This window comes from Sciurus carolinensis, chromosome 8 (genome assembly GCF_902686445.1).
Source record: "Sciurus carolinensis chromosome 8, mSciCar1.2, whole genome shotgun sequence".
Lineage (NCBI taxonomy): Eukaryota > Metazoa > Chordata > Mammalia > Rodentia > Sciuridae > Sciurus > Sciurus carolinensis.
The window spans coordinates 74,663,679-74,689,172 of record NC_062220.1 but is presented as its reverse complement, the minus strand read 5'-3'; the positions used below and the strand labels follow the sequence as shown (position 1 = coordinate 74,689,172).

The 25,494-nt window shown below is 33.7% G+C and overlaps 1 protein-coding gene across 10 annotated transcripts in view; it reads left to right on the top strand.

Annotated features, from left to right (window-relative positions):
- Dgkb (diacylglycerol kinase beta) overlaps positions 1-20,369 on the top strand; it is a 640,490-nt gene extending 620,121 nt beyond the window's left edge. For all 10 annotated transcript variants that reach the window (XM_047561038.1, XM_047561039.1, XM_047561044.1 and 7 more), the window contains one exon: positions 17,126-20,369. In XM_047561038.1, the coding sequence (XP_047416994.1) occupies positions 17,126-17,161 (36 nt within the window). In that variant the 3' untranslated portion in view covers positions 17,162-20,369. The remainder of the gene's footprint in view (positions 1-17,125) is intronic.
- The last annotated feature ends 5,125 nt before the right edge of the window (positions 20,370-25,494 follow it).

The window sequence follows — 25,494 nt, the reverse complement described above, 5'->3', positions numbered from 1 at the left end:
TAATCTCAGGTCACTAATATTGATAATGAAAGATTTTATAAATGTAAATTTTTCCAGACCCAGAAATTTACTGCTAAGTAGATGAAGGCCAATAGGTTTTTCCAGAAATTTTAAAGGACTGGAGATATTTAGGAGGAACCATGGTTCAATGCCTAAAGTTTATTAAATGTTTACGATATACCATTTTCTGTTCAGGGTGCTCATGTTCGTGATTAATTATAATCCAAATTAATTATACTCACAAATATTATAATCCCTATATCATAAATTAAAAAAAAAAAAAAAAAACTGGAAGCCAGAGAAGTCAATTAACTTGCCCAAGACCACACAGTAAGAGTAAGCAGGATATTGGGTTCTACTGCTTTCTAATTACGATACTTGCTGCCTCACTCAGGGCCTCTTCAGAGCCTTAATGTAACTCTGATATTAGTAATGGACTAAAATGCCGTTATTTATAACAGATCCAATCTTCATTAGCTTATTTTATATTTTTTATCTTTATTCCGTTTTGCCTCTCAGTGTAGCACATCCATCCCTCACATTGCTGCCAGAATTACTAGTGAGCACCACAGTTGTGATACCTTGCACCCCTGATCCACGTCCAGTGCCTCCTCATTTCACATAGCATACAACTCAGAATCCTTGTCATGGCCTTAAATCATATTCCCACCACTGCATAAGCCTGCCATGCTGCAGAGGGACCACTTCCGGAAGATTCCCACTTAATACTGTTATAGGTGGAGATACCTCAGTTTTTGTCTTTCCCAAAGAAAATTTAAAATCAAGATACACAGAGAAAAGACAGGATAAGTAAGCACAGAAAATAAAAGTACATGGCAGAGAACATGGCGCTGGCCATCCCAAGAGCAGGGGATGGCCTCACCCCATGGAAAGGAGGTGGTCTTCTGCACTGTGGGGTTTTAAGGTCTGCTTGAGATCCTCCTGCCTCACAAATTATTCATTTTGGGTAGGATGATTACACCTGCCTAAGTTCTGCACCTGCACCAATTTCACTATGTCAGAACTTTTCCTATCACTACCTAAGTGAAAAGAAGGTGGGGGTGGTGAGTGGGGAGAGATGTCACTGGGGACTACCAGACTCCTGACAAACCACAATGCAAACAAAAGGATAATGATCCCAAGGTCATCTACAACTAGTGGTCTACTCATGCTCTAGTTCCTTGGAGAATAATTGTATCCTTTCTCCAGATTGGCAGGGAGCTTTTTACATACAAATTGGTCCTTGGGGAGATGTAGCAGCCAGTTGGGTACCACCAGGGGTGGAACCTGAATTCCTTTCTACAGCTCTTTTGCTCATGTCTCTCTAGCTACTACCTACTCAAACAATACTGCTTCCTTCTGTATTGTGCCTAAAATTCCCATTCTATTTTGTGATTCCCTGGCCTCCAGACAAGTTTCAGGAACCTGTAGCTTCTTCCAGCAGTTCTCTGAAACCCAAGGTTTGCATTTTTTTTTCATCTAATCTTACCAATTGTTTATTATATTTATATATTTAAATTTTTCCCTTTTGCTCAGATTGCTTGAATTAATTATTCTATTCCATTAGGATATGTGTATTTTTAAAGTTACTTCAAAATCTTTCTGGATGATGATGAGATATAAATACTTACATACCAAAATTAAAAAAACAAAAGTCTTCTTCAATGCCAAGCTTAAATGCACTTTCCTCATGAAGTCTGTTTAACTCCCCATTTGTCTGAAATATTTGCCTGATCTTTTATACTCCATGACTTTGCTGATATCTTCACAGCATCCTAATCCACAACCCTTTCTCTGATAGTGTGTGTGCATCCAGCTCTTCTGACTTAACTGTAAGCATTTAAAGATTCCTCTTTAATTCCCTTTTACACTTTGTATAGTGTCTTTTACATAATATGATTTCCAATAAGTCCACAGTCATTTGAATCATTACTTGCAATATGTAATATGTCAGTTTTCTCAGGTTGCTTTTAAACTTTTTAATTTGTCTTTAGTTTTCAGCAGTTTGATTTTGATGAGTCTGGGCAAGGATTTCTTTGAGCTAATCCTAGTTGAGTTTCACCGAGATTTTTGTATCTGTAGATTTATGTTTTGCCAAATCAGGAAGTTTTCAGCCATTATTTCTTCAAATATTGATGTCTACACAACACTTTTTCTGTCTTCTAAAACTCTCCTGATGTTTACATTTAATACACTTTATTGTCTCAGATCTCTGAGCCTGTTCATTTTTTCTGTTCTCTGGTTCTTTCTATTATATAGATGGGAAAATAAATATTTACTTCATTCAAATTCATTGCTATTTTCCCCTCTTATCTCCATTTTATTCTTGAGCCTAAAAAGTTACAATTTTGGTTTTAATAATTGTATTTTTCAGTTGTAAACTGAAGTTTCTGTTGTAAAATGTTCCAATGATTCCTTTTGTGATATCTTCTATGTCTCACCTACCACATTCTAACTTTCCTTTCAAAGTGTCTCCCATTACTTCTTGGAGTATGAGTATAACAGCTGCTAACTCCTTGTTTTTTAATCCCAACAATTATATCATCTCAAGGTTTTTGTCACTGGCCATCTTACACCATGCACATTTTTGAGATTTTTTTTTCTGTTTCTTTTTATGTTGAGAAATTATGAGTTATATCCTGAACATCTTAAATATGTTTTGAGACCCTGGCTGTTGTTTAATTCCCATGGGGATTATTTCTTTGCTGCTGTCGTTATTGTTAGTCTAGCAGGTGTCTTACCAACTTAGGTTCAGGTCACAAATGCTAATTCATTTTCTGTGAGTTGTGGTCCTGACATCAGTTCAGTTTTCCAAGTATTTGGAATGTTGTTCAGATTTGTATTGCAGGTAAAAGATCTATAGGTCTGTCTGGAATCCTGATGGTAGCCTACACTCTAATTCGGTTCTAAGTCATCAGTATTCTGTTTAAGGTCAGATCCAGGCCTAGTCAAATAAAGGGCGAGCTCAGGGAATTCTACACAGCTTGCTGGGATATCTTGCTTGAGCCCTCCCTTCTCTCTCCATGACCTCGCTGATGGTTTTCACTTTGCAGGTTTTCATATTCCTCCTCTAGCAAGAGTCCAAGGTATTAGTTTCTCTGCTCTGCATATATTTAATGAAACAGCATCTTCCTCCAGGATGCTCTGGCAAGGGAATACAGAGAGAAAGAAAGCAACAGGGATCTCCTTCATGCTTTTTGGCCCATAATTCCTCCACCGAGTTCAAATCTGTCCTGCACTTTTAGGCACCTGCCACTACTATATAATTGCTTGTGGACCTGGGTTGGTGGAGATTGGGTAGCAGTGGTGTACAACAACTTATTTTCCCAACTTTCTTTGATCTTAAGGGTTTTACTCTCCTACTCCTTCAACTAGAAAGATGGAATTTTCTTTGGAACTTTCTACGTATCCTGGTATGCAGTGCCAATTTAAATAATGAAGCTGCCTTTAAGTCCAAGCCAGGAGATACAAGAGGGGAGAAACAACAGCAGGAAACTCATCACTAATTCTGTAGAATTTCATGTTCTGAATTTCTTACCTAATCTGTGTGTAATCGTTTACTTTATGGCATCTTCAGGTTGAGGTTTGGTGTGCAGAGTTTGTAGCTGTATTCAGTGGGAGCAACAGAGTGGAGTGTGCTTATTCCCTCTTGACTAGACCTGGAATCATCCTGTCTCCTTAGATGTTATTGCTTACGGCTGCTCTTAGATGTGACTGAATTCTCTCCATGAGTCAGCATTTTATCAGCCCATTACCCATGCACGTCTATCCACTAACTTGTAGATTTCACAATATATTTTCCATTTCCATATCACTTATAAAAATATTAAATATATCTAATAAATCCCATAAATCTTTAATCTTATAGTAATTTTGAGAAAACTTCTTTCCTTTTTTCTACTCCAATGTCCTACATCCAGCCAATTTGAGACAGCATCTTACCTCATTTTTTGAGAGAAAATAATGTGGCCCCAAGCAGAGCAGAGTTCTTTTACTTATCTCTAAATATAAGATCAAGATTTTAGAGCTTTCTCTATATCAGGAATGATATATATGACCACATGGGGGTTTTATTTTCAATTACTTTGTAGGCAGAGAATTTTAAGACTGCTATAAGTTATCTGTTAGTATGGAGACTTTTAGACCTGGAGGCGAGGTTAGGTGATACAAGGTCAAGAAGCAAAGAGTTCTGTGACTGGAACTTTCTAACCTGTTTTTCTACTCCTAAACCTGTCATCAGTTCATTAAGCCTGTTTGCCTAAGGATAAAAAGTTCAGAAGAGGAAATGCCATGTTTCTGAAGCTTTCTCCAATACACAGTGATGAAAAAGGGAACATCAAGTTGTAAAACAAGTAGCCAACACAAGAAAATCTAAACCTGATATATAAATTTCCATTCATAAGACTCCTTTCCACCTGGACTTTCTCTAGTAGTTCTGTACCTAGCAAACCCCACAGAGAACATTTACATTTGAAAAGCAAAAATAAGCCATTTTAAGAGGATACTGCTTTAATGATCCTTTCAAAGCTTCAAAGTTGAAAATCATGAAGAAGCTTTCTATTTCATAATACTATTTAAACAAGCATTTCACCTAATATCATATTAGAAAATACAATGATATCTGTTGATTTTCCCCATAGTGTATGTGCCTATACCTCTCTTTTGATTGTTAGTTAAAGATATAATAAAGTTTTCTTAATATCAACTCAAAGGTAGAACTGTTTCCTGCCAAGAAACTGGTAAAGCCTAAATTTAAACAGTACACAGGGAAAGACTTTTGAAAAAAATGGAGCAATTCTGAGAAGTAGGCAAACACCTAGAATTTACCATTTTTTACAGTAGGTGGATCTCCTTACACCTAATACCTAAGCTAACAACCACAGACCTGAGACCTAAAAACAAATGAGAAGTTACAGTCTTACTCCTCTCTTATTACAGAAGTTTTATTAAAACTTCTGTTTTTCGACTTTTTATTTAAAACCTATTCTAGGTTTTACTATTTTAAAAGTTATTTTGAGCAAGCTGGCATCTGCAAGTGAAATAGTCAACTTTTCTTGCACTTTAGCAGAAATTAAATGCAGTCAGAAGTTAAAAATATTTTTCACTCCTTGAAAGCAGTGTTTCATTCGATTCCTGTAAGGAGGGAGGGAAAAAACGACTTAGGAAGATTGCTATGTTAAGAAAGTGTGTCACAATGAGTAGAAAGTAGGAATGAGGGCCAGAGTTCAAGGTTAGGTTTTTTGTTATATCAATGACTTCTGGATTTCAGAGTTACTTCATCTTCTTGTAACTGTTTCCTTATTCCTAAAACCAGTTATTACAAATCACAAAGAAATTTTTAAGTGTTGGTGAAAATTGTTATATATCAACAATTAGCAACAAGAAGAAAGCATTTGATTTTAGGGTGTATATTGTTATATTTAATAATGCCTCTAGATTTTCTTCATTTTTATAATTTAGACCAACTTCCTTATAATCCTGAATTATGCAGCAGGAACATAAGAGTCAAATCCATGTTACTTGATGTTGGAACAAAATTTGACATTTTAAGTTTGGCTAAAATCTTTAAATTTTATGAAAATAAAGTAGTGATTTATTGTTTTCACATTATCATTTACAGATAAGCTCATTTTGGAAAAAACATTTTACTGCAATATATAGCATCCTTAATAATTATCTAAAAAGTAAATTATGTTAAAATTTATTCAGAATACAATACTGTGAAATTTATCTGCAAATTTACCTAACCTGAATCTCCCAAGACCCTTGCATTAAACTGATTAAATATTATTAAATAATGTTTAAAGCACCAGGTTGATTTCCTAGTAATCAGTCTTGTTTTGAAAATTTGATAAAAATATTATTTTCCTCATTAAAAGTTAGACAGCTATGGTAACTTAACACTTGCTGACTTGATAGACACACTTTTTCGAGAATGTTAAGCTGCTCTAATGACTTACTTTTGAAGAAGAAAAAAAAATTCAACAAGGGAACATGTTGTATTTTTAGTCATGAAAGAAAAATAGTAACCCATAAATTATCAGGAGGAAAATACTTAACAGGTAGGTGAAGATAATGAATATTTTGGTGTGCCTAGAAATTGCATTGTGTCTAATATTTAAATACTGAATAATGAGAACCTTGAAAGAAGGAAATGCTATAGTTTGTTATTTAATGAGCCTACATCCTGGAGAAAATTAAATAACAGTCTTCTGCCATCTCAGAACATTCAAACAACCACTGCTGTTCTAGTGGGCACACTGCATGTTTCAAGGGGTGAGTGATACTAGACCCTAAAAGCAGTTAAATAAAACATACATTAAAAGCATCGTTTTACCTAAATCTTAATTGGTAAATGCTTTTGCATAAATTTACATTTCTAAATCTTAATTTTTTTCCAAAGACTGACATGTTACTGTTTAGTTGGGCATTATTTTGTGTGTTCCCCTGTTACTTATGCATTAATTAGTTTTGTTTACCTGTGCATAATTTTTCCTAATTTTACAACAGTTGTTGTTTTTGTAATTGACAATGCAATTTACTGCATGTGTGCTTTCTGGCCCCCAAACAAGAATGTTAAGGTGTAAAGCACCAATCTCTTCATTTCAGGTTGTTAAAAAAAAAAAAAAAAAAAAAAAGATTGGATGAGACTAATTTCCAATTAATTTGCAGTGGTTACAGGGGAACAAAACAATTGCACCTACTAATTAAAATTTAAAATATTCCAAAGTGTCATCTTTAGGTGTCTCTGGAATATATAATTTCCATTTTGGTTCATAGCTGGATCTGTCGCACCCATGAGCTTGACAGCTCTATTAAATTAAAGGCTCAGTAATACCTATTAGTACAAAACATGAAAAAAAAATACCATTAATCATTTATTTAATTTTGCAGCTCTGTCATTTTCTCAGTATGTTTTAAAATTATGATGACACCATAATGTGCACAAATCGACCTGGATGAAGGGGAAACGGATCCACTACTTAGGGAAGTTACTGAAGTACATTATTAGAGCTTAATTAATGCCAAACTGATTAAATTTGATTGCATTTTGCACAAAAATATTTTAAAGATTTTTCTTCCTACTTTATATTTTAAAAGCTATCCCAAATGTTATGTTTATAATGGGGCTTAACTTTTTGTAGTTCTTTAATAGATTTTATTTAATATTATGAATAAGCATAAATTGGTGATCTATTCTTTATTTTGAAATAGTTATTGGTTTCAATCTTGAGAAATTAATTTCATTTTGGTTAAAAGATAATACTCCCTCAGTTTTGTAGTTTCCAACAGAAAGGCCAAAGCCAGTTGAAAACAATATTGCAAAAATTAAATGTGACATGCTAAATCTACAATGACTTTTGCATTCTTGATATGAACGAAGACTGTAATTGTGCTAAGAGGAATGAAATTGAATGTAACTAATGGACTTTTATGCTTTCAAGAGGACCAATATTCACATCTAGTTCAAACTTAAGTATCTTCCTCTCAAATGGGTACAGTTAGAAGTACTACCTTCCACCTTGTTGGTGGAAACTATAAAGTATTTCACAGCTTTTTTATTTTTTAAATTTTTTTTATGTTTTACAGACTGCATTTTGATTCATTGTACACAAGCCGGGTACATCATTTTGTTTCTATGATTGTACACGATGTAGATTCATACCATTCGTGTAATCACATATGTACATAGGGTAATGATGTCTGTCTCATTCCATGATTTTTTATACCCCCCCTCCTTGATTGCTTTCAGTAGTTATATATCTGTCTTCTGGTGGATACAGATTATAGAAGCATAACTTTTCTCTCACGTTTGCCTTCTGATCACACTTTAGCTCTTTATTTTCTTTGAGTTTACTGTATTAAAATTAGGAAATAAGGCTAACGGCATATTCTAAGCTTTTTATTAAGAGGCAACAATCTGTAGTGTTAAAAATTTTAAAGAGTGAGCCTTCTTATCCATTAATAAAAACTGTCACAGTGTTTTAAAGAAGTTCCTACATGTTTCAAATAAAAATATGAATATAAAACCCCTGTAGGAAAATAAACTGAAAAAAAAATTAACTTATTGTTTTCATCTCTTTGAATATTCAGAACATATTGCACATGTTTCATTGGAGGATACTTAAGAAATTCAAATATTTTCTTTGTGTCATTCTAATAATTCTGTGGGGTGAACACAATGGGTAGTATTAAGTAAGATGTTCAAACTAATGAATAAAATTAATAAAAGAAGGCAGCTATTTTACCCGTCATGTCAAGAATATTGATGAGTCATTTAACAAATGCTATTGACAAAGCATATATTATTAATGTCAATAATGTCAGTCTTATCAACTTGATGTGTTGACAAAGTGCTGACATTTCGTCCTAGAGTGTTACAATGGAAAGAGAACAAAGAAAAACAAAACAAAATGTGATTTCTGAAGTCAGTGCAGGTATAGGTTACCCAATATTCTCACAATATAAGATTTTAATAATGATATAATGTCTATGAAGGAAAAGTTCATGGTACTATGAACTATAATACTGTGGTCCGATGGTACAATAAGGGAGTGACAGAGAAGGATTGGATCTAGTCAAAAGAGAGCCAGAAAGTTTTCAAAAATCTTACAGTTGACCTGAGAAAGAAAAGATGGTGAAGAAATGATGGAGCCCAAAGGGAGGGCAGAGAGTCCTACAGAGAAAAAACTGCAGTGTGGGAAGGAGCCTGAAGCGACAAGGATCTGAGAGAAAAAAGGATGGTATGGGACAGAAACAGATGTGGGGCCAAGCAGGAAATTGTGTAAGAATCAGAGCAGCAGGACCCGGAAGCCCAAAGGAAAAATTTTTAAGCCTTAGTTTCAGAGTCTCATAGAACTAAAAAATAGTTTAATCAGGAGAGTATTGTGAGCTTATTTGCATGTGAAAAGACCATTCTGGGAATGGACTGAAATGATAGTCAGTGACCAGTTAGAGGACTTCTATAATTGAACATTAAAGGGTGGGGGTAGGGGAGCAAAATCAAGAGATACCCAAATATTTGATGGATAAATCAATGGAATTTGATAATAGATTGAGTATGGGAGGTAAGAAAAAGGTGGTATCAAGGATTATCCTGGTTTCTGAATCATTTTGAGTAACTGAATAATGGTAGAACAATTCTTTGAAATATAATCCAGAAAACAATTGGGTAGTTTTCTTCATCTATTTTAGTACTAGTTCAACTGAATTGCACTCCCTAATCATTGGTCCTGGACACATTGTTGAGAAGGTCAATTATCATTACAGCATGCAGTATATTTTTTTTATGGATAAGGTGTCAACTGGGTATCCAATTTGATTAACAAGTAATGCTTTAACATGGAGGGGAAACAAAGTCTTTAAGATCAGCTATAATGTTCCAAATAGAAAATGATATGACTGAATCTAGGAACTGGACTCCTGATGGCTAGTATATGCCGCACACTTTTTTCATCCTAATCTTTCCTTTGAGTAGAAGTGTAAACTACCCTCTGGCAGGAATAATGCTGACAGGTATTTCACAGAGAAAGCATATACCCATAATATGCAATTTCACAATGCCACCAAGACATTTTGAAACTTTGTCATCTCAGATAGTAGATGGCTTAGCAAAATGTGGTTTTCACTAAACTGTACATAATTTCACTAAAAATAATATAAAACATTTATGAAGTATATGTATGACATGTATCATTTGTTGCTTGCAGTGGTCCTACAAAATAGGTGCTACTGTTCTACTTCTTTAACAAACAGAGACTAAGGCTCAAAAACAAGATATCCATTGGCCAAGACCTTATAGCTGGCCATTGGCCAAAGTTGGAGTCAAACCCTATGTCATATCCCAAGTCCATAACCTTAAGCCCTATGCTGGATGAGAAAGCTACATAGTAAATTTTATATGAAACATTCATTAAGAAAAGTAAAACCTCAAGTTGTGACTATACTTTGATTATAATCAGGAAGGGGAGTTTTTACCTCGCCCCCCAAAATGTTTCTTTTGTTCTGTGATTTTTTTTGTTTTTTTCAGTGACCATTTATTTGAAGATGTCCCATGAAAGATGAAAGAAAACAGGGTTAAAGTTGTGTATAATTTCTCCATAGAGACACTGGAATAATAAAAATGGTTTCAAATGTCTTTGACCTTCACTGCCAACCAACTTAGAGCCATAAAAATATTTTGGAATGGAAAATAAAATTTATATCTTAAAAGATATTTCAAATCTAGTTATGACTATTTTCCTGCAATATGATCAAATAGCCCATTACTTTCAGGAAAAGGTTCTTCTTTTCCATACATATTTAAAATGCTTGTGAATTTCATCAGCAAAGAAACCTCTCACCTCATTTTTTTAGTGACTTTGTTTTAAAATCTTCACAATGATTTCTCTGCATTTGATGTTAGATCAAGACCTTAACATTAAACTTGGAAATTACTATCATTCCAGAAAATAATGGGTAGAATCACAAAGAAGCTGGGAAGGGATTTTAGAAAATTATGTTTCATTGCCTTTCTTTTTTGGCAGTTATGGACCTGAGAAATTCAGCATGCACTTTATCCCTGCTGTCATATGGCTCAGCTACATGTTTGAATTCAAAATAGCTTCCACTATTGAAAGGATACAATCTGAGGTAGATTTTAATGTTCTAGATAATTGCTAAATTAAGTCTGCCCACAGATATCCAATGGCATTTATTTCCTGAAAACCCCATTTATTTTAAGGTAGCTGAATAAATTCAGTGATAATGAACTCTTAGAGAGATGAAGTAGGGAAAGAAAATTTTGGCTTGGTTCAGAGAGAATATTTCCATTTTTATTCATTTATTTGTTTATTTATTTATTAGTACTAAAAATTGAATCCAGGGGTGTTTTCCACTGAATTATATCCCAGTTCTTTTAATTTTTAAATTTTGAGACAGGGTCTTGCTAAATTGCTGAGGCTGGCCTGTAACTTGTGATCCCTCTACCTTATCCTCCCAAATCCCTGGGATTACAGACGTGCAACACCATGCCCAGCTCCTGGGCTCCTTACTTTTATTTTAAAATAAGATGCTACACACTGAGGTACTTTCAAAGAATCACATTATTAAACTCACCCTAGTGCACAACAATGAGAATCAATTAAAGATTTTATGCACTTAAGCCAAATTCTATCAGTTGGTGTAGTGCTGAAATCAAAGACAGTTAGTATATAATCCAATTAAGATTTTTAACAAAACAGATTCCAAATGGTAGAATTTAGTAAAGCAAAGATGTAACATAGAAAGTTATTTTCACTTTTCTCCATCTTTTAGCTATTAGCCCAATAAATCATGATTATAAATTAAAATTTGTTTCTTTTACTTTATGTTTCATAATTCTAAGTTTACTTTTTAGTATTTGACTTAATTTCATCAAGTGTTAGCACATTATGACCTTATGGGTCAAATATGATCAGCTTTCTATTCTTGTACAGCTAAAGAGTTAAGAATGGTTTTCACATCTATAAATGATTGAAAAAATCAAAATAGTAGTATTTTATAAAGAGAAAATTATATGAAATTTAAATGTTAATTTCCTAAACAAAATTTTATTGGCACTTAGCCACAGTCATTTATTTACAAATAGTCAAAACTGCCAATGACCTACAGTGTCAGTGTTGAGTTGTCCAGGTTAAGATCACATAGCCTACAGTATTAAAGCATTTATCTTCTAGCCCTTTACAGAAAATATTTGCCAACCTCAGAGTTATATGGATATTTACCTAAAGATCCTACATATATTGCTCTCAAATATAAGAGATTATTTCTGTGTTTAGAATTAGATTAATTATAATAGCTTATGTCACTTATATGCAGACCACATAGCATGCATGCTGTTGTGGCTTGGAATCTGCAATGTCCTCTCCACTCCAAAAGCCCATGTGTCGAAAGCATCCCCCCGCCTGCCCATGCAGTTAGGTTCAGAGGTGCAGCTTTTAGTCAACAACTGGATCATTAGGACTCTGAACTCATCAGTAGATTAATCCATCAAATGAATTGATAACTGAATGGATATTGGAAGGTGGAAACTAATTGAGGAAATAGTTCACGGGGGTGTGTCCTGGAAAGGTTTTTCTTTTCCCTGAATTCTCCTTTCTCTACTTCTTGGCTGCTACGAACTGAGTAGCACTCCCCTACCACACCCTTCTGCCATGAGGTTCTGCCTCATCTATGACCCAGAGAAATAGAGCTGGCCAAGTATGCACTGAATTCCCTGAAAGCAGAAGACAAAATAGACCTTTCTTCCTCTCAGTCGTTTCTGTCATGGATTTTGGTCACAGTGACACAAAGCTAACATATACACATGCCTATTACTAGATTAATGCAATGCAAAGGTTTCACCCTACTTAACAGAAGAGAAATAAGCCACACTGAAGATGGATTGGAAATGTTTACATTTTCTTCTAGTTTTTTTCCTACCTCTCTTGTTCTTTGCACTCATATTCTTCATAGGATATTGTTCTCCTTATTCATCCTCAAATTTCTGTATTCCCCAGTAACAAAGTCTAACATTTGCTATTTTTATTTGCTATACCATTCTTCAGTAATCTAAGCGAAAGATATTACTATACATGCAGCAGAATCAAATCTAAGACCTATTCCCCATTCTAAACACCAGACCCATATTTTCAAAAGACCTTGAACCTTTCCTTTAGAATGTCACATCCAACTCTGACTTCACTAACTTTCTGATTCTTACCCCTGCCAAAAATGCTTCTTTGCTATAAATAGTATCACTTTACAAGTAACAACTAATACCCAAAGCATGGAAATCAGACTGGAAACTTTTCCTTGTTTAATACACCACACATCCAATCCACTGCTTCATGCTATATATTACGCCTCCTGAATACCTCTTAAATATGTGCCCTTCTGCATTCTATTTGACACCGCCATAACTAAAGTTCTTGCACTTCTTTTCGGAATTACAACATTAACTGTCCACCTCCTCTTCCTGACTCTGATCTGACACCCAATCCTTAATTTATGATGATGTGACTGAAACTCATTTAATTACATCATTGTCCTTCTACCATGAGCCTAATAGTTTCTGTGTGTGGGTGTGTGTGGGTGTGTGTGCTAGTCCATTGCATACCAAGAGGATATCTGTAGCACAACATATACACATTCTATTATTACATATTTGTCACTGTCATTAGACTGTAAGATTCCAAAATACGACTGAGAGTTATGAGTACAAAACAAATATTTTAAATTACTTAGGTTAAGAAAAAGTTATTAAACATGGAATTTCCAGCATAAAGCTGGTACCTAGAAGATTAAGAATTAAGTTAACAAGTAATTTAAATATTTGTTACTATTAACTCTCAGTCATATTTCGGGATGCTGGTTTCTTTCAGTCAATATTGTCGTATTGACCTTGCCTCTTAGGAAGAAAAGTAAAATGACATATGGACCTGAGCTTCTCAAATTTAAACATGCATATAAATTATGTGAGATTTTTGTTACAAAGAAGAATCTGATTAAGTTCTGGGAGTCTGCCTTTCTAAGAATGAGGTCAAACCTTATCTTCGGACTGCATTTGGAGAACTAAGGACCCTGGGATACAACAGTATCATTGCATAGGGAATGTTTAAAAAAATATTTAACATTTAAACCAAGATAACATTTTTAAAACTATAATTATAAGCTTGTCCCATCAATAATACTTTGTCACAGGTCCACCCCTCAGATACAACCATTCTGATTCTTTAAACTGTTTCTTCTAATAGTTTACTCCATATATGTAAGTAATTTCTGTTAATTTTGTGTTAGTTTTAGGTACACTGTATTTAATTCATTTTGTGGAAAAATGGTTTTTAACACTCTAACATTACTCTAATTCTACTAATAATTAACATTTAATGAGTGCTTTTTCTGTGCCAAGCAGCATTCTAAGCATTTTGTGTACATTAATTTATTTGCTCTTTATAGAAACCCACGAGACATTCTATTAAAATCTTTATAATATCAATGAGAGAAATGAATGGCAATTTCCCTAAAGTCCCCAGATAGCAAACAATGGACATAAAACTCAGCCCAGAGTAAAAGCCAAATAAATGTTTTATTCTTTTTAATATTTTTAATTGACAAATAATACTTGCATATATTTGTGCTGTCATTTTTAATGAGGTAAAGCTAGCACATTATGCAACCTTAGCAATGTAACAGAAATTAAAAGAAAAAAACAATGCTTATAATCTTTGATCTGGTTATTGGTTTCTATGTAAAAGTCCTTGTTTCATAAAACTAAAAACCAAAATCAAATTTTTTCATCATATTTTTAGATGTGACCAAAATCAATTTGAAATAGTAGGACAGAAATAGAAAAATCATGGGCAGCAGAAATGCCTTTCTTCCACTGCTGTTGCTTTCAAACTAGTAGGTGGTCAGGAGACATGAAGAATTTTGATAGGAGGACCATTCCATTGATGACAACATTTACCTTGCAGTTTTAGGCAATGTTCTATATTCCTGCAGTCATTCCAGCTTTATAATGGGTTAATTTTTGCTTCTGCCCAATATACAAAGACATGTATTTTTCCAATGAGGGGATGTATGCAGAGAACCTTGACACATAATAAATATTTCATGAATGCTAGTTTCTTCCATGTGACCTCCCCTGACCAAGAGGGAAATAACCAATTGTTTTTCATTTTCTTGAATAGCAAAAACAAAATTTTAAAAAAGGATATGGAATTAATTTTTACAGAAATAAAATTAGATTTTAAAAGGGTTGTGTGTTTTCACCACAGGAGCAATTAACAATGAAAAAATCAGGTTATGAATAATTGTAAAAGTAGGACTGGCTGTTATACTCTTTCGAAACTGAAAAGTAGAAGTGAATACTAGTAACATGGATACAGAGTCACATTCTGTCAAGAGAATCGAATGAGATATTCTGTTATTTTCAAAGGAATTAGAACATATGATTTCTTCTGAAGAAGGATGTCAATATAAAGATACTTATGATCCAAAAAAATTCAAATACCTAAAAAACACGGAACAAAAAAAAAAAATCTCACACACAATAACTTGCGGCATCTTGTCTATACTTTGTCATAAAGCAATGCTCATTTTATTTATGACTATAAAGATAATTTTCTTCCAAAGTCTTAATAACAATTGGATTAAAATTCTCATCTTCTGAAAGGTCCTTATACTATTATACTTTTAAAGGATTTAGTTTAGCAATTGTGAATCAGAAATATGTCTTCTAATTTTACATGCTGTTTCATTTGACTCTAAGGTTATCATGTAAGAAATATGTAATAACCACTTCCCCAGGTACTCATTTAAAATGACACTTTTTTGTGTAAAGTGTCTCATTTTCATTTTCAGCACTAAAAATACAGTGCCTTTGCTTAGCCTCCTATTTTAGTGTGAATAATAATATTAAATATGCTTCATCAAGTCCTCTGTCTTACTAGACTATAATTTCTTGGAGCAGAGATTGTGTATTGTCTACTTATTCTAAGTTCTTGGTACAATGTCAAAGAATAGTAGAGGCTGAATAAATTTTATAAAATGAATAAATGATAACTGATACTGTATTAGATCTTGCCTAAAACTAGAATCCAGAGGAGTTTAAAAATCAATGGCTTAATATTCAGTGTATTTAAAACTGAATCATTAAGAAGGAAAATCCGGTGGAGACCTTTTAAATCTACATAGAGAGGTACATTTTAGGCATCTTAACTGTGTGGCTATCATTTGCCCACTTCTTAAGATAACAAAATTATAATAAAGTCAAAAATCCAGATATGTGGGGCCCACTTAACCTGTGACCTTTTTACAAGTGCAATTTATTTTTACAGGAAAAGAAGAACACTGAATCCTTCTAGTATAACCTGATTCTAATGGACTTAAATAAAGTTGCTCATTCTTTCAAGACTTCTCACTTCTGTCTTTCTAGGTTGTGAAGTAAATTTCCATTTGCCAAAAGCCTAGTACCAATTTTAATGATCCTGTTCACATGACAAACTTTTTTCTTTTGTTTCATTGCTATTAATGAATGACAAGTGAGGATATCATTTTAACTTGAAAATGTCAGGTATGCACTTTAAGAGATATATTTTTGCAGGTTTTAATGAGACGGTGTTTCTTTTTGAAAGAAATACTCATCTCTGATAGGGATGCTGTGCAGGTGACACTGATATTTAATAAGCGATGGTTCTTGTATTAGTCGCAGTATGCTAAAGAAAATGTCTCAGATTGCTTTTGAAAAACTCTCAGCGTCACTAGCCCAAAGGCAAGATGTGACCTTTTTATTACATAATGAGAATCATTTATATCTTACAATGTATCTTAAAGTCCACAGACAAAATGCCACTTTGATAATTGCTTTCAATTAGCTTTGAGCATAGCATATATTCATAAAATGTCTTCTCTAATTTAGAGTTGAATTAGAGAAAATTGCAGACATAATCTACTTTAAGGTTGTCTCATTTAAGGTGATTCGTAGTTTTATATTAAAGAAATCAAAACGAGTAGCTTTAGAACAGTCTCTCCAAGTGTTTTAAGCAGGTTTTCATATTGATTCTATTCTATTACCAATTAATTAACAAATTAGAAAGCTAGTTCATCATTTCTGACCTTTTATGCATGTTAACTTTGATTTCATTCTTAATGATTGTTTTGAAATTAAACCTTGCAGTTCATGTTAAAAGAAAGAAAACAATCTGATTAGCAAGATAAATAAGTTTCCCCGAATAAGCACATCTTAATGTGGGGCCATCACTGGTACTCTGGATATAGTAATGGTGCATCTTTTCCTGCTTTCAATAAATAATACATAACTAATGGTCAAGAAATTATACTGGGTAATCATATAGCCTAAATAAAGAGTTTGGGGGTTTTACAGTACTACAAACAAGGTTTCAGCTAAGTTTTATTTTTTGTTAGTATATTTAGCATTGGGATATTTAAATGCATATATCCTTATCTCTCTTAAAACTATGTTAGAAATTAAAAAAAAAACTGAAACAACATTTTACCTTTGTGATCTTTCAGTAACTCGTGAAATATTAGCTTTAGCAGAGATTCTCAGAAATCAGTATTGTATTTGCAGATTATTCTTTCTCTCTTTCTCTCTTTTTCCTAGATAAAAATCACACACAAGAACCAAGCCCAATGCTGATGGCCCTCCTCCAAAACCGGGTTATTCTGCTCCCTCGTCAAAGAACAAGAAACCGAAGCAAGGAATAATTCTCTATCATTTTGTTCTTAGAAATTTAATTAGCATAATTGGGCCATGGAACATTTATGCTGGAAATCTTCGAACCATTTCAAGTCTCCTGTTCATGCAAATCATGGAATTGGTTTACAGATTGTTTTCTGAGCTAATGTAAAATTCAGCTATTAGAAAATTTATTGTCTCAGTTTTTATAGGCACCTTTGCATGAAGAAAGCAGAAGTTTACATGAAGTGGTACTGCATATTTTTGTTGCATGCATTCCCATAGAGTTTTATGTCTCCCACCTGCATCTCACTCAATTTCCATTTATTAATCTGTGAGAAAAACCTGTGAAACATGAAAAGGAAATACTATGGGAAACACCAGTCTCAGAGTGAGTCCAATTACAATAAGCATTAATCAGTAATGCTGCAATGATCATAATTTCAGATTACTATACTTCCCCTTTTAGAATCAGTGTATCAATGATCTCTGACCAATGACTTAAGGAGACACTTTTAACTCAAAGGTTTTATTAAATAGTTGTCTATGATATCTTGCTATATCTAAATAGATTTTCCTTCAACAACTTAACTCTTCTGAGTAGAAATTTAAATATCAGGTATAAAAATTTCTTGTACTGAAAAATAGAAAATGGTTTTTATTTTGTTTAGTTTGGTTTTCAATTCCAAAAAATGAATGAAAATATGTTACTTGGCAGTGAAGTGTGGTAATATGGCAGCTTTATTCCTTCTGCATGAGAATCTAGAAGAAAATTTATAATCACACCAAAACCAAATAGATGTTTTAAACTATGTGCCTAATTAATGTGTTTCCCACCAAAGTTCAGGAAAACATGCTTCAGAGAAATGGGGTTAATGCATAATTAATTAAGCATTGTGGAACAAATTTATGGTTCTTATTATTAATTTTTGACAAGTAACTACTGGAAGAGAGTGAGTTACTCATTTATTATGATCAAAATTCTCACCTTTCATAGACATAAATAGGGTCATAGAGCACAAAGCTCAATAGGCAATTTCTTGGTTATTTGGTCCTTTATAAATATAGATGTCTTTAATTTTTAATGGAACAGTTAAGTGCACTGAAGAAAGTAAATGATTGTATCAGTTCCCTTCTAGTATAAAATTGGTACCTGCAATGATATTGAGCTCATTGAAGCAAATCATGCATGCAATCAGCCCCCTCCCACTCACGTACTCCAGCCCCATCTCTATGACATTTCAAATGTTTATTTGGAAATATGAAATGACCTAGATCACCATTTAAAATGTTCACAGCATGGCTGGATTCTTTGATTATTAAAGAAATCACAGAATTACTACTTTTCCTTAGTGTTTCTTTAAGCCTGTGGTATAAAATGAAATGCTTCTGAGCAGTCTTGGGATTGTTCATTCATATTGACCTGCATCTCAGCATTGCATGTTTTATGTTTTCAAACATCCATAAGGAAAACAAGTGCTTGAAATGCATGATTTATTAGTTTTTTCTCTCCACTCTGCATTAAAGTGCCAATGATTTATCAGTTCTATTTTTCTATTGATTCATTCATCTTTGAATAACAAATAGCATTTAGTGATTCTGTTGAACACAATCCTGTGCATGGATTTATGGATTTCAAGTGAAATTGCTATAATTTTAGTTCTTTGGTTTGAAAACGCAACTGAATGCCTGTTATATCAAATAGCTACTCTCAAGCAATGTGCTATAATGGAAGAGTTATGTGTAAGCATATTCTTTTAGTGTTTCAGGAACATTGAATGGTAAATATAAATCAACAATAAGTTAATTGCTTTAAAAATAAAAGCTTTTGAATAAAATTAAGACATAATTTAATACTCCCAGAAAAATTATGATTACAATTGCAAATTTACTGTAGCAAACACTCACTGTAGTATTATATAATAATAAAAGGTATTTGACAGAACAGTAATCTAGACCAAAAGAAATCTCAAAAACAGTAACAAATGTAGTACTGACATAATGTTACATACACACACATTGATTTGTGTATCTATGGTTACAGGTAGTAAATATTTTCACATGAATTGACAAAATTTCTACAATGGGCAGGCAGGCTTTGTGTCAGAACATATTTGAAGCCACAAATTATTTATGTTCAGTACAACATACAATTATTTCTTGGCTACCTTTTAAAGTAGTATATAGTTTGAAGGCAGCAACAGTTGTGAATCGCTCTGAACAATCTGTGCACTGAAAAGCTGTTAGAGAGACAGTGAGATGAGGCAAATTAAACAACCTGCCTACACAATTTCAATAATTGAAAGAATGAGATGCAGCTTCGCTTCAGGTAGCTACATAACTACATTAGTGTTAATAGTAGTTACTCACATGTTCAGTTAGTTGGATTCATTGGTACCATTAAGAAATGTTCAAATATGAATCCAATTTGACTTTTCCCAATTCATTTTCTAAAGATACTGATGTTCTTGCCCTTCAAGTATGCTACTCCTGGGGTTTGGAAAGTAGTTTTAAAAATCTACTTTGATGGTTTGAAATCAGAAAAGATATTCTTTCCTTTTTATGACAGTTGCATGTGAAGAATATATATTTTAAGTAAAATTCTAAATGGAAAGTTCTATGGCATATTAAAATACTGAATAATGAATGCTAGCTTTACAAAATGGAAACTTTTCTTCAGTGTGTGTGGGTGAGTCTTTGAGTTGTGAGTCAACCTCTTTTAAGCATAGTAGACATAATGAGTAACAGTTTCAAGTGAATAAAGTTCAAGTGAAAATTAACACTGGACCCATGTATGGGGACCAGAGGAAAAGGAGGAAAAAAGATATGCACACTGCTAAACACTGCCATACTTAGTACTGAATAGTCAGTACTAAATGCTAAGTTGGTAAACAGGGAGATTCCAGAATAAACTGAGATAGCCACACTTTTAAGAAATAGGAATGGAGATTTCTATGTAAACACCAGAAAACTTAAAGGTTATAAATGTGTTTCCCACTTTCATGTGCAATTGATGTGAAAAGTGCCCATTAATTTTTGTAGTGGTAGGAGACATCTTGTAGAAACTGAAAAACAAATAACATTTAAAAGAAGTTTTTATTTAATAGGTCATGTGATCATAGCCAAAAAAAAAAAAAAAAAGAAAGTAAGCCATAGGCTTAGACATTTAGTGTAGATCGTCTATGCAGGAAAAAATGTAAATCCAGTGAGGACCAATGAATCACATATATGTTTCCACATTTTGTTCTGTTTTCCTTTTCCAAGGGGGTGGAGAGCAATGACAATTTTCAGGGAAGAATCTGTTTTGAATCTCAGACTGTATGCTACTTGAGTGGAATAAGATTTTTAGATGCTTCCATTCCTTTTTGTGCTAATGTTAGTTTTGTCTTGTATTGGTTATAAAGAGGAAAATGGACATTTCATGGCACATATAACACCAAAAATTATTAAATGTATTATTTATGTTCTACATTAAAAGATCAAACCCTGTTAACATACATCAAGGCTGTAAATTTAAGAAAATAAATTAATGAAAACTGCAAAAGAGCTTTCATTTTGTGAAAGACAGAAATCTCCACTTAAAACTCCCAATTAAATTGCATTGTATTTCAGTAAAGTTTGAATAAACTCACATTTGAAAGTTTCTATACATTCTTATTGTGTTGAAATATAGGATTCGCTTAATTATAGTATCTTAATTATTTTCTCAGAAGTGTTATATAAGATATTCTGCTTTTTGAAATAAAAGTGTTAACCACTCACTTAAGTGTCATTCCTTACTGCCACTTGGGCCGAATGTCCTCTGTAAATGAGCTTTTCCAGCAGTTCAGTAGTCAGCCTAGTTCAGTGAATATCCACTGGGAGTGCTGGAACAGCCACCCTGCCTTTCCTCACGAAGAAAGGAGGCTGTGTGTATTTGGATTGAATTCTGTGTCTTTAAGAACCAAGCCATTCAACTTTGTAGTGCTTTGTGCCCTGAGTTGCTGCTGCGAACATTATTATGCAATTTCATCGATCGCAGAAAAGCTAGCAAGCAGGATGATGGAATATATGGCCTTGAGTTGAATTTTCGGGGTAAAACTGATTTCTAATATTATTCTGTGTAACAGACAAACACATATCTCTTGGGCAATGACTGAGTAAAAGATAGTTTGCAAAAGATCTGAAGTAATTAAAAATTTAAAAGGATGTGATCTCTTTTTAAGTGTCTATACATCTGTGAGAAGAGTTAGTGTATTAAAGACTGGATTATGTGATTAAATAAAGTAAGTAAAATGTGATACATGTTCAATCAAGAACATGATGATTTTGGTAAGCAATTCAAAAGACATCTAAAGAAAAATGATCTGCAAATGATATTTTAAAAATCTATAACTTTATACACAGGAAATAAGTAGAATTAAGGAAATTCAGAAAAGGAGAACAAGAGAGCATGGGTCACTGAAATCAAGTTCTGCATGTGCCAGTGACTTGTTCATAAGATGCTGAGAAAATTATGAATGAAACATTAGGACCAAGATTCCACTTAAAGTCATTAGGGAAAGAAAGGGCAAGAGAAGAAGGGAGAGAGAAAGGAAAAGGCAAGAAGCAAGTAAATGGAGGGATGGAAGAAGAAAGAACAAAGCCAAACCCCAAATTAGAGTTAGAGACAAGATTAATTTTGCATCCCAGAAGAGGGAAAAATAAATAAATAATTCTTAGATATTCTTATTTTTAAAACCTCAAAGCAGTATCTGGCCAGTCTACATTTCCAAAGACTTGTGATGAGATGATATTTTTCAAATTTACATAATTTTATAAACTCTCTAAAGCTTATGAAAGCTAAAGTAATAGACAGTACAGATTGTAAAATGTGTTGATGCTAAGTGTATGAAAATTTATAATTAAGAATATATATAAATGACAAACTAAGCATTCATGATGGAAGAAGTCTTTCTGAAGGAAAATTGGTGGGAGAGTCGCTAACCAGTCCAAATGGCTCTCTTTTGCTCCATTTTTCTTGGTAAACACTACCTGAAATCAGAAAAAAATTCTGATTCAAATCATATTCGTAATAATGATAATTCTCATATTATGAGGGACTTTGCTGCCTGTCAATTCCTAAAAGCCCCACATCAAAGGCACTGTTTGGGCCACTCCTTTCTAGCCCATACAGCCATTGCATTAAGGAGACATCTCCTTCCAGCAATACCACCCATCCAGGCCCATCAGGCTGTGGGAAGAACCATCAGGAACAGAAAAGGTGTCTATTGCCCTTCACACCTCCACAGCTCTCACACAGCTACACTCCTTGCCCCTGGTCAGACACCAGCAGAGGAGATAGCAGACCTCACTTGCCAGTCTGCACAACCCCAGAACTGCCATCTCAAAGGTTGTGGTGGAAACTGCAGATTCCTTGCACTGTATGGACTTTGGGCTGTGAGAAAGCAGAGGAGAGGTTGAAAAAGGGGTTTTGGGTGTGTGGGACTAAGGGGAGGCCATGGTGGCATAAGTGAACACAAACCAATAAGCCATAGGAAGGAGGCTGCTGGGGATAGAGGAGGCAAGAAGAGCAGTATAGAATTAGGGGTTTCCCCTTCTGTGTATCTTACATTGCACTGTCCCTAAGAACTATCCCTCCATTTAGGTGGATGAAAACCCACCAGAATCTCACAGGTATTAATGATGCTAATTTTGTCAATAAAAATAGAGGCTCTGTTCCAGGCCTGATTATGTATATAAATGAACTCATTTAAATTCTACAATCCCCATTTCACACATTAGAAAACAGAGGAAAAGAGATATTCTTTAAAACTTCCATAACAATGTTAGGAATGAAGCACTGGGATGTTACAACCAATGGTCTTCCTATAATCACCATGCTACACTGCCTCTCCTTGCCTGCAGGATTGACTTTGATATAGTTAAATATAATATGATAATGAATTATATTCATGATTTAATTTATAATACAGAAATAGTAAATAGAAATCTCGTCTTATAGTATGAGAAGAAAAAATATTAACCAAGACCATGAGTAATATCCTTGATGTTATTATTGAAACTCAAAGTTACCTAATGAGTATAAATTAAGTAGGAAAGTTGTTGGAAGAGTTTGGTGGTGTCCCTTATGTCAAATATAACTCAGAGGCAAGTGATGTTCATATACTAACAACCATACCAAGTCAAAGATCACACCAGTCACCACCAAACTCCACAGGTGATTTGAAAATCATTAGACTAATTTAATCAATTACTCGTACTAAAATTTATGCTGTGAGTTGAAGAACAGATAGATAGGCAGGTAGATAGACCAATAATTTCCTGGAGAATTAAAGGGAATTTTCAAACACAACTGATTCATAGATTTATTTTTATTTTATAGATATTAAATATTTCAAATGTTAACCCTGGCATATTGGCTTCTCTTTCTCCACCTATCATTTAACCAATGTTCTTGGCATCAGGTCTTCTCCAACTCTCTTATTCTTTGTGTTTAATTCTTTACATTTACTGGATAAATATTACCATAACCACAGTTTTACCTACACACCTAGACCAAATCTATGTCTCTAGTACAACCTATATTTTTAGAGTATATTCCCACATCTTTATTTGAATGTACCATAAGCATATTAAACTAAAAATACCCACAGTAAAACTAACTTCAAATACTAGCAGTAACTGTTTGACTTCCTGTATGTATGATTTTCTTAGAGGTGAATTCTACCAGTGTACACTTCATGACTCAAGTCAGAATCTCAGGAAAACCCTCAACCACTCTCTGTAGATTGTCATGCCTATCAGTCCTATCCACTCTACCACCTTAATATTTTTTAAGAGCATTCCCTCCTTACCAACTCCTTGTCTTTGTTCAGATCCTCATCATTTCTAGCTACTCACTATATGAGTGCCTCTCAAGGTAAGGTAAGTAACAATGTGCCAGAGGTAAAGGAATTATCTTCTTGGATTTAAGATTTACCTAAGATTTGGGAAAAAAATAATTTTTGTCTAAGATTTGGAAAAAAAGTAAATTTCATGAAAAAACTAACATGCAAATCTATATCTGTGTTCCAGATAGACAAAGACAGTAGAAGAAATCAAAATAAAACTCATTCACTTAGGCAATTAAAACTGTGGAATGTGCTTTGGGAAAAACACTGACCCAAACTCAAATCTTTGCCAGCAGCCTAGATCTCGTTTCTAAGCTGCAGACCAGAGTCCAACTATTCACACATATCTCTCCTTGAAGGTTCCATGGGTGTCTCAGGTTCAGCATGCCTGAAACTTGACTCATCCACATTCCTTATAGCTACTAATCACCTGTCCATATTTGCTTTTCCGCTGAATAAGAACATGACCCTCTCTTTCATACCTAGTCATCAGGTCTTTTCTATTCCACTTACTTGACACATTTCATTCATCTTCTACTTTTTCCCCATCACTACTGTCTATTTTTTGTTCCTTATATTTTATTTGAAATAACTGCCTGAGTGATGTACCTGCTTTTGGTATTTTCTTCTTTCAGTGATCTTGCCACATGATGCAAGAAGTTTTCCTAAAAAAAAAATTATCATTCCATTTATCTATTAAAAACTTTGCTGGCTCTTCATGCTACTTCAACATCTAAATTATTAGCCCAGTAGCCAAGGCCCTTAATGATCTACTCCATATTTATCTGTACAATTTGGTCTCCTCATACTCTACCCTAACACTCTAAAACAAATAATGCTGCCTTATTTTCTAGTAGACAAAGTATTAATAGTAGGTCCAATTATAAAAATCATGGCATTAAATGAAAAAAAACACAGTCTATTTCTAATTCACATCATTTTCTTTCCTGAATTAGATGATCCAATGCTGTCAAATTGAGCCTAGTTTCTGAGTTCACTACGGAAATGGAGAAGTGTGTGCATAAACACCAGTCACTCCAGAACTGAACTGTAAGGGAGCAGAAAGTGTGTCACAAAATATATAAAGTATTGGTGAATATGACATCCTAACCATTGTAATAATCTTACTATATTTTTAGTTGTGCAAATACCAGGCCCCTTTTTCAAGTCCATTTACCCCATATTTAAACCATGTAAACAGATGGAATTAGAGGTTAAATATCTTGGAAATAAAATGATTGAGAGAGGAAAGATAATAAATTACATTGAGTCTTGATAATAAATGATTCATAACAGATATTTTGGTCTTTTTTCAAGGTGGTTAGAGCAGAAAAACACCAGGCCAAAATTGGAATGAATAGGACAATACTAAATCAAATTAGCAATTTGACTTCTGGAGAGAGTTAACTTCCAAACACTAGT